The 15,735-nt window shown below is 45.1% G+C and overlaps 1 protein-coding gene across 4 annotated transcripts in view; it reads left to right on the top strand.

Moving 5' to 3' along the window:
* Nucleotides 1-15,735, top strand: part of SDK1 (sidekick cell adhesion molecule 1) — a 601,127-nt gene that overhangs the window by 485,464 nt on the left and 99,928 nt on the right. For all 4 annotated transcript variants that reach the window (XM_070761314.1, XM_070761317.1, XM_070761313.1 and 1 more), the window contains exon 29: nt 8,955-9,149. In XM_070761314.1, coding sequence (XP_070617415.1) covers nt 8,955-9,149 — 195 coding nt within the window. The remainder of the gene's footprint in view (nt 1-8,954; nt 9,150-15,735) is intronic.

Genomic DNA, 15,735 nt, shown 5'->3' with positions numbered 1-15,735 from the left:
AACAACAGTTAAATCAGTTCGGAGACGACGTAGTTGTAAATTTTCTAGATTTAGTATTTGAAGTCTGGAGCAGTAGGGTAATTTGTTACGTGAGGAGGAGTGAAGGACTCTTCTTGTGAAGTGTTTCTGGACTTCTCCACCTCGGCAGGCGGTGTTGCATTTCGAAAGGATAAATCTCAAGACATTACCGCTTGGTTTTCTCTATTTTTTTATCTCCCCTGAAGTTCCCTAGTTAATGATCTCTGAAGATTAAACTTGTTTAATGCAAATATCTAACAGCACCACCTGGTTGCTAATACTCCTATTAGTGTTTTGCAGATTTTTCAGAGGACTTCGCTGCTCTTCCTTAAGCTAGCCATAAGTTTCTTATGCAAATACGTAGCTCCGAGTTACATGGATAATATTGATGAGAAAGTATCTTAATAGGTTGAGCCACTCGCGGAAGGGATTGTCGCCAGCTTCTTGTTCATCAAATGCATTTGCATTTATTTAAGCCCGGTGCCTAAACCGAAGAGCAGAGGAGGACATTTTTAATGGATTTCAGCTTAGGCCAGAATTGTCACATAATTTGCGACAACTTTTTATGTAACTGAGTGCATCAGCTGAAGCTTAAACACAGAGCTGGGATTATAATTTTGAAACTCCTCTAGCGTTGCGATCCCGTGAAAAGCGTATCCGAGCTTCTGATACATATATTTTTTTCATTCTTTGCTGAGCCCTTCATTTTATTTCATTTTATTATCCCTGCATGCCCATAGATGAGCAATTATTTTGCAGCTTATAGTTCTAGCTTACATCTCTGGCATCAGGAGCCGATGGCTGTTACCGGTACATTGCGCGCAGTGAAGGGCTACCAAAATTTTTACTACCACACTGTGGGCGTGGATTATTATTATTATTATTATTATTATTATTATTATTATTATTATTATTTATTGGATTTGTATGCCGCCCATTTCCGCAGACTCGGGGCGGCTAACAACAGTGGTAAAACAACATGAACAATCCAATTAATAAAAACAACTAAAAAACCCTTATTATAAAAAACCAAACATACACACAAACATACCATGCATAACTTGTAACGGCCTAGGGGGAAAGGATAACTTAACTCCCCCATGCCTGGCGACAAAGGTGGGTCTTAAGTAATTTGCGAAAGACAAGGAGGGTGGGGGCCGTTCTAATCTCTGGGGGGAGTTGGTTCCAGAGGGCCGGGGCCACCACAGAGAAGGCTCTTCCCCTGGGGCCCACCAAACGACATTGTTTCGTCGACAGGACCCGGAGAAGGCCAACTCTGTGGGACCTTATCGGCCGCTGGGATTATGCAGGATGCCCTGCATTTTCTTTCAACTTCTTCAATATTGATTGACCCCTCGCGTCCTGGACACAAACTGTTTCAACTCCTACCCTCAAAACGTTGCTACAGAGCCCTGCACACCAAGACAACTAGACACAAGGACAGTTTTTCCCCCCGAAACGCCGTCACTCTGCTAAACAAATAATTCCCTCAACACTGTCAGACTTTTTACTAAATCTGCACTTCTAGTTCTACTAGTTTTTCTCATCATTCGTATCATCCTTTTCCTCCCACTTAGGACTGTAGGACTGTAACTTGTTGCTTGTATCCTTAAGATTTGTATTAATATTGATTTTTTCTTCATGGCTTATTTGACCCCTATGACAATTCATTAAGTGTTGTATCACATGATTCTGGACAAATGTATCTTTTTCTTTTATGTACACTGAGAGCATCTGCACCAAGACAAATTCCTTGTGTGTCCAATCACGCTTGGCCAATTAAAAATTATATTCTATTCAGTGCAAATTGGGTGCTCTGGGGTGGAGCTTCATTTTCGCTACCCCACTGCGTTCCCCCCAGGAATGGGCAGCCAAAATTTTTACTGCTACACTGCGGGTGTGGCTTATTTTGTGGGTGTGGCTTAATGGTCATGTGACTGGGTAGGAGTGGCTTGCCGGCCATGTGACCAGGTGGGAGTGGTTTGAACAATCGTCATCGTTCAAGTGAATTGTTAAGTCCTCGACTTGGAACCTTACCAGTGTCGCTCGCTGGGGTGACAATTTGCTTCGCGTTTCTGGCGTTCTTCTTCCTGGGTGGCCCCCCCCCCTGGCTCAAGCTGGGTAGCTAGGCGAACGGGTGCTGCCAGAAGCATAAATGCTGCCACGCCTCTTCCACCCACGCCTTCTGCTTGCATCTCTGGCGGGAGGTGGCTGCGTGAGGCTGGAGGGGAGCCAGGCAGGAGAGAGGGAAGCTCATCCGAGGTCAGGAAGGAGGAAAGAGGAAAAAAGCAAGGAGCGCAGATGCAGCAGCAGAGAAAAAAAGGAGAGACGAGATGAGACCAGTAATCCAGGAAGTGACCGCCGCCGATCAGCTGGAGCTGGGCACGCATCTTCATTCCCACCGGTGGAACTGCATTCCACCCTGTCCTGCCTGCTACCCACCCCTGGTTCCCCCCCCCATCCAGGCAGTAGCCCACCCCTGACTGCGCGCATGTGCTGTGTATGCATGCCCCAGTGTGGTTTTGAGCAGGAAGCAAAACGCGCTGAAATTTTGCGATGAGACACGTGCGCGAGACAGATTTCAGTGAAATCTCACAGATACACATATCTAGGGATGAGCCGGGCCCCAGAACGGCAGGAACACAGCTCTGGTAGTGGGAAATGGAGCACATAGCTTAGCTATATTACTTCTGGGTGTGCATGCGCCATGCACACACAACCAGTGCGATTCTGGTAAAAATTACTGGAGTTTTTGCTTCCAGGTATGGGCGAAAACAAAGAAATCAGTAATTTTTGCCCAAATCTCGCTGGATGTTTGTGTGACATTTCGGCTGCTGCACATGGTTAACTGTTCTGACTGTCAGGAAATTTCGCCTTAGTTCTAAGTTGCTTCTTTCCTTATTTAGTTTCCCCCCCCCCCCCATTGCTTCTTGTTCTACCTTCAGGTGCTTTGGAGAATAGCTTGATTCCTTCTTCTTCCCCTTTCTTATTGGAAGGCTGCTATCATGTCTGCCCAGGTCCTTCTTTTCATTAAACCAGACAGGCCCAGTTCCTGCCACCATTTTTCATATGTTTTAGCCTCCAGTCCCCTAATCATCTTTGTGGCTCTTCTCTGCACTCTTTCTAGAGTCTCCATATCCATTACCAAGACTGCAATTTCATTTCTAATTTCTTTGTTAATAATGAAGGAGAGAATGAGGTTTGACTCCTTCTTCTTTGTGGCAACCCCTGAGATATCAGAAGACTGCTATCATGTCCCAATTGGTCCTTCTTTTCATGAAATTAGCCATGCCCAGTTTCTGCAACCATTCTTCATATGTTTTAGGGCCCCTAATCCTCTTTGTTGCTCTTCTCTGCACTCAACATCCTTTTTGCATCGTGGTGACCAAAACTGGATCCAGTATTCCAAGTGTGGCCTTACCAAGGCCTTATAAAGTGGTATTAACCCTTCACGTGATCTTGATTCTCTCCCTCTGTTGATGCAGCCTAGAACTGTGTTGGCTTTTTTGGCAGCTGCTGCACACGGTTGGCTCCTATTTCGATGGTTGTCCACTAGGACTACAAGGTCCCTCTCATAGTTACTACTGTTGAGCAATGCACCACATATACTGTGTGTTTTGTTTTTCTTGCCTAAATGTAGAACCTGACTTTTTTCACCACTGAATTGCATTTGGTTAGATAGCGCCCATTGTTCAAGTTTGTCAAGATCCTGCTGTATTTTGTGCTTATCTCCTGGAGTGTTGGCTATTCCTGCCAGTTTGGTGTCTTCTGCAATGAAACATAATATTTTTTTAAGGGTCTGTTCATCCCTGTCAAAATTTCCCTGCATGTTATGACAATCAGTCTCCGAAAACATTTTTTTTTAAAAAAGAGCCAAGAAATGTGGGAGGGGGGGGAGAAAAAAGAATGGAAGGAAAAGAGCAAAAGCCTGACAAACATTTGGATTAGATTTATTATGTTTATCTTGCTTTCTCTTTCCCTGGGACTTGGGAAGCAGCCTGTAGAATTAAAAGAACACTACAACAATTAAAAGACAGACAATGCACAATAATTAGAAAGGAAAGCGACTGGAATCGCAGCGCATTTAAAAACAAAAGCGTAAAAAAAATCCCCAAATAGCTGACGCAAAAGCTTCACCCATCAGAATGGGAGAGAATTCACATCAGTCAAGCTGAAAATCTCCCCCCTGCTCAGAATGTGCCCGGTGCGCACGCATAGAAATTTCCAATAAATTTCTGAACACTGAAAGAAGAAAGAACTGTGAAATACAGGTTTATAATTAGTATAATTAGGCGAGCTTGGAGGAAAAGAGTAGACGGATTATGGAGGGACTACGTAATAAAATGTGGCCTTTGAGAATTGCTCTTCCTATTTTGGAATATAAGATGCACCTTTTTCCTCCCTAAAAGGGGCTGAAAATTGTTCCAGCCCTAACTAGATGCTAACAATTTTCCCAGCTTTTTTACTCCCTCCAAAGAAGGTTTTTTCCAGCCCTAAATCCTTGCAGGCTGGTTTTCATTCCTAATACTTCTGAAAAGGCTTTTTCAGCCCTAACCAGGGGATTTATTTATTTGCTTTGCCAAGTACGTATTGGTGATATACAGAGATATAATAATATTTATATGCATGATACTAATAAAAGCATCGGACCAGAATATCTCCGAGACCGCCTTCTGCCGCACGAATCCCAGCGACCGATTAGGTCCCACAGAGTTGGCCTTCTCCAGGTCCCGTCAACTAAACAATGTCGGTTGGCGGGCCCCAGGGGAAGAGCCTTCTCTGTGGTGGCCCCGACTCTCTGGAACCAGCTCCCCCCAGAGATTAAAACTGCCCCTACCCTCCTTGCCTTTCGTAAACTCCTCAAAACCCACCTTTGTCATCAGGCATGGGGGAACTGAGATATTTCCCCCGGGCCTATACAATTTATGTATGGTATGCGTGTATGTATGTCTGTTTAATAATGGGTTTTTAAAAAATATTTTAAATTGTAAATTATTAGATTTGTCATGAATTGTTTTATCGTGTTGTGAGCCGCCCCGAGTCTACGGAGAGGGGCGGCATACAAATCTAATAAATGAATGAATGAATGAATGAATGAATGAATGAATGAGAAACGTTAGGACAGGGGACGGAAGGCACTCTGGTGCATTTATGCACACTGACCTCTTAAGAATCAGGAGAGATCAACAGTGGAGAGTCTAAGGGTAAAGTTTTGGGGGTTGGGTGATGATACTACAGAGTCTGGTTGTGAGTTCCATGCATCAACTACTTAGTTACTGAAGTCATATTTCCTGTAGTCGAGTTTAGACCAGTTTACTTTAAGTTTGTATCTATTGTGTGCTCGTATGTTGTGGTTGAAGCTGAAGTAGTCGTTGTAGCAGATGATTTTATGGGCTATGCTTAGGTTGGGTTTAAGGCAAAGTAGTCTAGTTGCGTAGGGGATTCTGTTGTGAGTGGAGGAGTGGAGGGCTCTTCTAGTAAATTATCTCTGGACATTTTCTCGAGTGTTTATGTCTGAAATGCAGTGTGGGTTCCAAACAGATGAGCTGTATTCAAGGATTGGTCTGGCGAAAGTTTTGTAGGCTCTGGTTAGTAGTGTGAGATTACCAGAGCAGAAACTACGCATGATTAGGCTAACAACTCTTGAAGCTTTTTTGGCCATGGTGTTGCAGTGGGCTTTGGCACTTAGGTCATTTGTTATGAGTATTCCAAGGTCTTTTACAGAGTGAGGGTTGTCTGTAAGGTCTTGTTTATTCAGCTTGTATTCTTTTTCCCAATGTGCAGGACAGAGCATTTATTTATTTATTTATTCTTAGAGTTGAAAGGGACCATGAAGGCCATCGAGTTCAACCCCCTGCCCAAGCAGGAACCCTATAGCACACCAGTCAAGTGGCAGTTCAATCTTCCCTTAAAAATGTCCAGAGTGTTGGAGTTCACAACGTCCGCTGATAGTTTGTTCCATTGGTTGATCGCTCTGACCATCAGGAAGCAATTTGTTGGTTGAGATTTGGAGTTGCCAGATGTTTGACCATTCTGACACAGAGTCAAGGTCTTTTTGGAGAGTAGCTGTGTTATCGGTGGTGTTGAAAAGATTTACACCGTCGGCAAAAAGAATGCAGTTGCTTATAACACTACGTTCAGTACTGCATTCGGTTCTGGTCACCACATAGAAACTCTGGAGAAGGTGCAGAAAAGAACAACCAAAATGATTAGGGGACTAGAATACAAGACTTATGAAGAGAGATGGCTGGAACTGGGTATGGATAGCCTAGAGAAAAGAAGGGCCAAGGGGGACATGATAGCAGTCTACAGGTACTTGAGGGGTTGCCACAGAGAGGAGAGGGTCATGCTGTTTTCCAAGGCAGCAGAGGGCCAGACCAGGAACAATGGTTGGAAGCTGACCAAGGAGAGATTCAACCTGGAAATAAGGAAGAACTTCCTGACGGTCAGAGCAATCAACCAGTGGAACGGCCTGCCAGCGGAGGTTGTGAACTCCCCAACTTTGGACACGTTCAAGAGGAGATTGGGCTGTCATTTGGCTGGGGTGCTGTAAGGTTTCCTGCTTAAGCAGGGGGTTGGACTTGATGACCTGCAAGGTCCCTTTCCACTCTAATAAATAAATAAATAATGTGTTGATAAAACAATGTGCTGAAAAGACTAAGGATGCTAAGCAGAAAAACTGTAGGGTCTCCTGCTTGGACGGGAAAGGGTGGGGTGGACTAGATGACCAAAAGGTACCTTTCATCTCTGTTAATCTGTTAAATTTGGATGAAGAAGCAGTCAGTCAGGATCAGAGACATTTCCAGCTAGCAAGCTTTATCGAAGTCGTCTGCCTAGACTTAGAAACATAGAAACATAGAAGACTGACGGCAGAAAAAGACCTCCTGATCCATCTAGTCTGTCCTTATACTATTTCCTGTATTTTATCTTACAATGGATATATGTTTATCCCAGGCATGTTTAAATTCAGTTACTGTGGATTTATCTACCACGTCTGCTGGAAGTTTGTTCCAAGCATCTACTACTCTTTCAGTAAAATAATATTTTCTCACGTTGCTTTTGATCTTCCCCCCAACTAACTTCAGATTGTGTCCCCTTGTTCTTGTGTTCACTTTCCTATTAAAAACACTTCCCTCCTGGATCTTATTTAACCCTTTAACATATTTAAATGTTTCGATCATGTCCCCCCTTTTCCTTCTGTCTTCCAGACTATACAGGTTAAGTTCATGAAGTCTTTCCTGATATGTTTTATGCTTAAGACCTTCCACCATTCTTGTAGCCCATCTTTGGACCCCTTCAATTTTGTCAATATCTTTTTGTAGGTGAGGTCTCCAGAACTGAACACAGTATTATTCCAAATGTGATCTCACGAGCGCTCTATATAAGGGGATCACAATCTCCCTTTTCCTGCTTGTTATACCTCTAGCTATGCAGCCAAGCATCCTACTTGCTTTTCCTACCGCCCGACCACACTGCTCACCCATTTTGAGACTGTCAGAAATCACGACCCCTAAATCCTTCTCTTCTGAAGTTTTTGCTAACACAGAACAGCCAATGCAATACTCAGATTGAGGACTCCTTTTCCCCAAGTGCATTATTTTACATTTGGAAACATTAAACTGCAGTTTCCATTGCTTTGGACTTCTCGCTGGCATGCGTGCAGAGCACATCGATATGCTCCAGGAAGGTGAAACGGCTGTAGCATCTCCTTCCCGAGAACGAAGTGTGAAACACTAGCCGAGATTTCATGGTGGATTATCACTCCGAAGTCGTTTTCCAGCGATTAGCCAGATAATGTACTGAATCGGACTTAAGCAAAGGGAGGAAGGCATTACCGAGTCAGCTGATCCATCTTAAAAAAAGGAGCCCATTCAATTGTTTCCCTTTAAGCTGAAATAAGGAATTAGGATGGGCTAAATCGTCTTGACATTTTCCCTTCCTCAAAAGACCAGCTGAGCTAACACAACCACAACAATCATGTTATTAATTTTGATGTATACCCTGATAAGACGGAGTGGCTGTGGGTTTTACCTCCCAAGGACAATTCCATCCGTCCGTCCATCACCCTGGGGGGGGGGGAATCATTGACCCCCTCAGAGAGGGTCCGCAACTTGGGCATCCTCCTCGATCCACAGCTCACATTAGAGAACCATCTTTCGGCTGTGGCAAGGGGGGCGTTTGCCCAGGTTCGCCTGGTGCACCAGTTGCGGCCCTATTTGGATCGGGACTCACTGCTCACAGTCACTCATGCCCTCATCACCTCAAGGCTCGACTACTGTAATGCTCTCTACATGGGGCTACCTTTGAAAAGTGTTCGGAAACTTCAGATCGTGCAGAATGCAGCTGCGAGAGCAATCATGGGCTTCCCCAAATATGCCCATGTTACACCAACACTCCGCAGTCTGCATTGGTTGCCGATCAGTTTCCGGTCACAATTCAAAGTGTTGGTTATGCTCTCTAAAGCCCTTCATGGCACCGGACCAGACTATCTCAGGGACCGCCTTCTGCTGCACGAATCCCAGCAACCAGTTAGGTCCCACAGAGTTGGCCTTCTCTGGGTCTCGTCAACTAAACAATGTCGCTTGGCAGGACCCAAGGGAAGAGCCTTCTTTGTGGTGGCCCCGTCCCTCTGGAACCAACTCCCCCCAGAGATTAGAATTGTCCCCACCCTCCTTGCCTTTCGTAAGCTCCTTAAAACCCAGCTTTGCCATCAGGCATGGGGGAACTGAGATACTCTTTCCCCCTAGGCCTTTACAATTTTATGCATGTTTGGTTTTATAATAAGGGTTTTTAACTGTTTTAATATTGGATTTTTATATGCTGTTTTTATTACTGTTGTTAGCCGCCCTGAGTCTGCGGAGAGGGGCGGCATACAAATCCAATAAATAAATAAAATAAATAAATAAGTATGCACATATGTCTCCCTCTGGATTCAGGGTACCAGATCGCTTACCGCCTGGCTTCCAGCAGCCCCAACAAGTTCACCACGGTGGAAGTTGGCTCTTCCGTTCAACAGTTTGCAGCTACGGATCTCATCCCTGAATCCGCCTATATTTTCCGAGCGTTGGCCAAGACCCGGCAGGGTTGGGGTGAGCCCTTGGAAGCCACTGTGATCACCACAGAAAAGAGAGGTGAGTTAAGAATAAAACTTAAAGCTTAGCAAAGAGAGATGCGCCCTAGAATTAAGGAGACATTTCCCCACCGTGAGCACAATTGGACAGGGAGCCTCTACTCTACTCACAGTCGCTCACGCCCTTATCACCTCGAGGTTCAACTACTGCAATGCTCTCTACATGGGGCTACCTTGGATCTGAAATCAGATCCCCCCAGAGATTTGCACTGCCCTCACCCTCTTTGCCTTCCGTAAGAGTTTTAAAACTCATTTATGTCACCAGGCTTGGGCCGATAAGATCTTGACCCCTTGGTTGATGAATGCTATGTATGGCTTGAGGTCCGAATGTGTACTGTATATTGCGGATTTTAGGTTAGTTATCTAGTTTAATTAATTGGATTTAGCTATTGTTTTTTATTATAAGTTGTAAGCCCCACCCACCCCTCGAGTCCTCGGAGAGGGGCGGCATTTAAATCCAATGAATGAATGAATGAATGAATGAATGAATGAATGAATGAATGAATGAATGAAATGAGTGGGTGGGTGGGTGGGTGGGTGGGTGGGTGGATGGATGGATGGATGGATACATACATACATGGGTGCTCCATCACTGCAGATTTTCAAGGAGAGAGTGGACAAAATTGAATGGGTCCAAAGACGGGCTACAAGAATGGTGGAAGGTCTTAAGCATCAAACGTATCAGGAAAGACTTCATGAACTCAATCTGTATAGTCTGGAGGACAGAAGGGAAAGGGGGGACATGATCGAAACATTTAAATATGTTAAAGGGTTAAATAAGATTCAGGAGGGAAATGTTTTTAATAGGAAAGTGAACACAAGAACAAGGGGACACAATCTGAAGTTAGTTGGGGGAAAGATCAAAAGCAACGTGAGAAAATATTATTTCACTGAAAGAGTAGTAGATCCTTGGAACAAACTTCCAGCAGACGTGGTTGGTAAATCCACAGTCACTGAATTGAAACATGCCTGGGATAAACATATATCCATTGTAAGATAAAATACAGGAAATAGTATAAGGGCAGACTAGATGGACCATGAGGTCTTTTTCTGCCGTCAGTCTTCTATGTTTCTATGTACAATCATTTGTCTGGAATCATATAGGACAGGGGTCCCTAAACTTGCAACTTTAAGACTTGTGGACTTCAACTCCCAGAATTCTCCAGCCAGCATAGCTTCAACTCTCAGACTAGTGAATTCTGGGAGATGAAGTCCACAAGTCTTAAATTTCCCAGGTTTGAAGACCTGTGTTATAGAGTCTCCTGATTAAAAAGAGGGTTGGACTAGACCAGGGTTAGGCAAAGTTGGTTCTCCTATGACTTGTAGACTTCAACTCCCAGAATTCCCGAGCCAATCATGCTAGCTCTGGAATTCTGGGAGTTGAAGTCCACGTGTCATAGAAGAGCCAACCTTGCCTACCCCTGGACTAGACCTCCAAGGTCCCTTTGAATTCTATTGTTCTGTGTTCTCCTTTCTCCACAGTACCCAAGATTTCTAGTCATAGCTGGTCTTCGGCTTGTGTTGACACAAGAGTTTGATCTTTACAATGGTCCATTTCCCACCAATGTCCTGTCTTTTAAAACAAATGAAGATAGCATGTGTTTTCGCTCTAGGAAGAAAATGAGCCATCGGCAAACAATTTCATTGCTTGCACTTTTATCTTGGGTTGTTGTGTCCAAATTAACTCGAGGAACAATTGTGGAATGAGGCTCCACAGGGAAGAAGGACAAATGGGGAAATAAAGGCCAAAAACAATATCGTAGAGCTTATTTTCGTGGTGTGTCAGATTCCTCATGGGAATGGATAGGAGTTATTTCTTCATACGTGTCTCCCAGAAGCAGGATTGTATCTACTCGGGTAAAATGAGAAATCGTTATTAGGAAAATATCTATCATTTCTAGGTGAAATGTTAATGTATATCTCTGATCCATGTACGATGTGCTGTATGCTACATAAATCTACTCAGCATTTCCAAGCAGCTTCAGAATCTTAAAAAAAGTAATTTATTGAACAGATTTGCACAAACACTTTAAATTCTTCAAAGTACTGTCCTTGGGCCTCTACACATTTTTTCCAGCAACTCTGCCATGACCGGTACGTGCCCTGGAAGGCATCTTCGGGGACCTCGCGCAAGGTCTTCGTCACAGCTGATTGCATCTCTTCTATGGATGAAAAACGTGCCTTGCCACAACACGCTACAAGACACCAGGTGCCAACGCTGCCCCCCCCATAGTCCTGATGTCGCACCCACAGACTTCTTTTTGTTCCCAGCCCTGAAAGGAACCCGTTTTTCTACCATAGAAGAAATCCAATCAGCAGTGACGAAGACCTTGCAAGAGGTCCCTGAAGACGCCTTCCAGGGTGCATACTGGTCATGGCAGAGTCACTGGAAAAAATGTGTAGAGGCCCAAGGACAGTACTTTGAAGAAATTTAAGTATTTGTGCAACTCTATTCAATAAATTACTTTTTAAAAAAAAATAGAGCCGGGGTGGCGCAGCAGGTAGAGTGCTGTACTGCAGGCCACTGAAGCTGACTGTAGATCTGAAGGTCAGCGGTTCAAATCTCATCACCGGCTCAAGATTGACTCAGCCTTCCATCCTTCCGAGGTGGGTAATATGAGGACCCGGATTGTGGGGGCAATAGGCTGGCTCTGTTAAAAAGTGCTGTTGCTAACATGTTGTAAACTGCCCTGAGTCTAAGGAGAAAGGCGGCATAAAAATTGAATAAATAAATTGCATTACTTTTGGAATGCACCCTGTATCTTCACTCATCCATGGACACCAATACACATCCACATGCAATTTACATTCAACTACTTTCTCGTGGACATGTTCAATCTACTCTACATTGACTAGTAAAATCTGAGGTCAAGGGGAGTTAAAACTTCAGTGAATGTAAAAATGGCCTTCTGGAAAACTCTACAACGCACTTACTATCCTGTTCCTATCTTTCCTCTCCTTGATGTCATTTCAAGCTCCCTCATCCAGTCTTAGCAGGCTCCAAGGTTGCTTCTTGGAGGCTTGTTGTTGAACGCTGAAGATTTCCGATGCTCGTGTCATAAATTGTTCACTTACAATGTACAAGGAGCAGATGGAGCCTGTGCCCGCTCACAAATAACGCTGACAGCTTGGGCAAAACGAGTATAATGCTGTAAATCATCATTTAAGTTGGATCCGTTTCTTCCCAGCCTCTGCAACTCTATCTGCCCAAGCCTGCCAATTGCTAAATGGACATCAATGGAAAGTCCTTCCTTTGGCAGGCGTAGGGAAGGAAGTTGGCGTTGCATTCTTCCAGGATGCTTTGTTGACTTCCAAATACAGTGGTACCTCTACTTACAAACTTAATTCATTCCGTGACCAGGTTCTTAAGTAGAAAAGTTTGCAAGAAGAAGCAGTTTTTCCCATAGGAATCAATTTAAAAGCAAAAGGGGGGGAATTATTGACCCCCTCGGAGAGGGTCCGCAACTTGGGCGTCCTCCTTGATCCACAGCTCACATTAGAGAACCATCTTTCAGCTGTGGCGAGGGGGGCGTTTGCCCAGGTTCGCCTGGTGCACCAGTTGCGGCCCTATTTGGACCAGGACTCATTGCTCACAGTCACTCATGCCCTCATCACCTCGAGGTTCGACTACTGTAAAGCTCTCTACATGGGGCTACCTTTCAAAAGTGTTCGGAAACTTCAGATCGTGCAGAATGCAGCTGCGAGAGCAGTCATGGGCTTTCCCAAAAATGCCCATGTTACACCAACACTCCGCAGTCTCCCCACCTTTTCTGGCCCTGTTTCCTCCCAGGAGAGAGGCCCCACATTGAATTATGGGCACTATATGGGCACTCGTGCTTGCACAATCGCACCAGCCCAATCTTTTTTTGGCACGCGAGGAAAAAATTATCCGCCATTACTGTCCTAAGGATTTCGAACGCTTTCCTTGTAGCCCCGCCCACCGTTCCTTGCCTGCGCCTAGGCCCTCTACCTTTCCAACGATGGCGAGAGCAACCGGTTTTTCCCCACCCAAGATACACTGCAGGCAGGTTATCTCGCTCGTCCCTGTTCCATCACTCACTGCCTGCTTGGAAATTGTTTTCCCTGATGGCAGGTGGATGGATGACTCCTCAACTCTGCCCGATCCTCGCCTTCCTGATTCTTGACGGGACTTGGCAATAAACATTCATGCTTTGGGGGGGCCCTTGTGATTGAATTGCTAATCCAGGAGAGGGCTGTCCTTGAGGAGAAGTTGGAAGGACAGATCTGTGCAGGCGAGGCTCTGCCGCTTTCGCTAGAATTGTTTGGACCGGCTTCAGCCGATCGTACAATAAAGAACGGTTCTGTTTACTCCTGGCCTTAATTAAATTGGCCGGCTCTTCCTCGAGGTAGGTTAGGATCAAAGTATTTCTTCTCGGCCCTGCCTTGCCACGTCTCAAATCTCCGGCTGACATTTCATGTCCCTTCCTCATTCCAACCATGTCATGCAATTATAAAGGAGATTTGCTTTAAAGAAGGAAGCCCGTTTCAAGTGTCCTCTCCACCCAGCGAGGGACGCCAGGAGTCTAAATTACAAATCTTCGGGGATTTTCACTTCAGCTTCATTTTCCGGTCTCTACATTTTATTTGCATGTTGGCTGGGAGTTGTAAATCTACTACAGTTTGCGCAGAACAATCAGGTTCCAGAAGCACACGCAGATGATTGATTCAGCTGGATTCATAAACTTCTTTATAAATGTAGTAATATAATATATATATTGGAATATGGCCCCTAGTGGGGCCAAGAGGCAAAAAGGAAGCTGTATGCTCCTCCCAAATACCAGGATGACATGACAAACAAAAATCACCCATAACCCTTCCCTGCTGATAAGGAGGCGAGTCTGTAGCCTAGCCCTAGAGGCTAAGGCAACTGCCTTACAAGGCGGAGGCTGCAGGTTGAAATCCCAGTAAGGGTATGGCTGGCTGATGAGAGCAAATAAGCTCGAAATAGAAACATAGAAGATTGATGGCAGAAAAAGACCTCGTGGTCCATCTAGTCTGCCCTTATACTATTTTCTGTATTTTAGCTTAGGATGGATCTATGTTTATCCCAGGCATGTTGAAATTCAGTTCCTGTGGATTCACCAACCACGTCTGCTGGAAGTTTGTCCCAAGCATCTACTACTCTTTCAGTCAAATCATATTTCCTCGTTACTTCTGATCTTTCCCCCAGCTAACCTCAGATTGTGCCCCCTTGTCCTTGTGTTCACTTTCCTACTAAAAATACTTCCCTCCTGAACCTTATTTAACCCTTTAACATATTTTAATGTTTCGATCATGTCCCCCCTTTTCCTTCTGTCCTCCAGACTAGACAGATTGAGTTCATGAAGTCTTTCCTGATAGGTTTTATGCTTAAGACCTTCCACCATTTTTTTAGCCCGTCTTTGGATCTGTTCAATTTTATCCATATCTTTTTGTAGGTGAGTTCTCCAGAACTGAACACAGTACAGTGATACCTCGTCTTACAAACGCCTCGTCATACAAACTTTTTGAGATACAAACCCGGGGTTTAAGATTTTTTTGCCTCTTCTTACAAACTATTTTCACCTTACAAACCCACCGCCACAGCTGGGATGCCCCGCCTCCGGACTTCCGTTGCCAGTGAAGCACCCATTTTTGCGCTGCTGGGATGCCCCTGAATCTCCCCTCCATGGACTTCCGTGTTTTTGTGATGCTGCAGGGGAATCCCAGCAGAGGAATCCCAGCAGCGCAAAAACGGGTGCTTCGCTGGCAACGGAGGTCCGGAGGTGGGGTTTCCCAGCGAGGGGAGCCTCAGTGAAATCGCAGAGGTCCGGAGGTGGGGTTTTGAGGACTTTGGTGTTTTTGCGATGCTGCCATTTCACTGATGCTCCCCTCACTGGGAAACCCCATCTCCGGACTTCCGTTGCCAGCGAAGCACTCATATTTGCGATGCTGGGATTCCCCTGCTGGGATTCTCCTGCAGCATCACAAAAACACAGAAGTCCGAAGGTGGGGTTTCCTATGGAGGGGAACCTCAGGGGAATCCCAGCAGTGCAAAAATGAGCGCTTCGGCTGGCAAAAGGGGTGAGTTTTGGGCTTGCACGTATTAATCACTTTTCCATTGATTCCTATGGGAAACATTGTTTCGTCTTACAAACTTTTCACCTTACAAACCTCGTCCCGGAACCAATTAATTTTTTAAGACGAGGTATCACTGTATTATTCCAAATGGGGTCCTCCCCAGTCTCCGGGAGTATTCCTGGAGCCTGAAGAGGGCAAAAACGGTCTTCCCTTGGCCCTCCAGAGGCTGAAAATGGCCCATTTCTGGACTTATGGGAGGCCCTTTTTTCGCCCTCCCAGAGTCTCCACGTGAGCCCTGGCATCCAAAACAGGCCATGTGGTGACTCCTGGGAAGGGAGAGGCGGTGAAAATTGGCTGGTTGGCATGCGCCCATGTGCGCTGGAAGCAGTGAAGGGTGACCAAAATGTTTACTACCACATTGTGGGTGTGGCTTATTTTGTGGGTGTGGCTTGAGGGTCATGTGGATCTTCCAGTAAAACAAACCTGAGCATCGTAGTTCTAACCACGAGATTATCTCATACAACTGG

This window comes from Erythrolamprus reginae, chromosome 9 (assembly GCF_031021105.1).
Source record: "Erythrolamprus reginae isolate rEryReg1 chromosome 9, rEryReg1.hap1, whole genome shotgun sequence".
Taxonomy (NCBI): Eukaryota; Metazoa; Chordata; class Lepidosauria; order Squamata; family Dipsadidae; genus Erythrolamprus; species Erythrolamprus reginae.
Note: the sequence above shows the minus strand (reverse complement) of the source record. Positions and strands in the feature narration are given on the sequence as shown.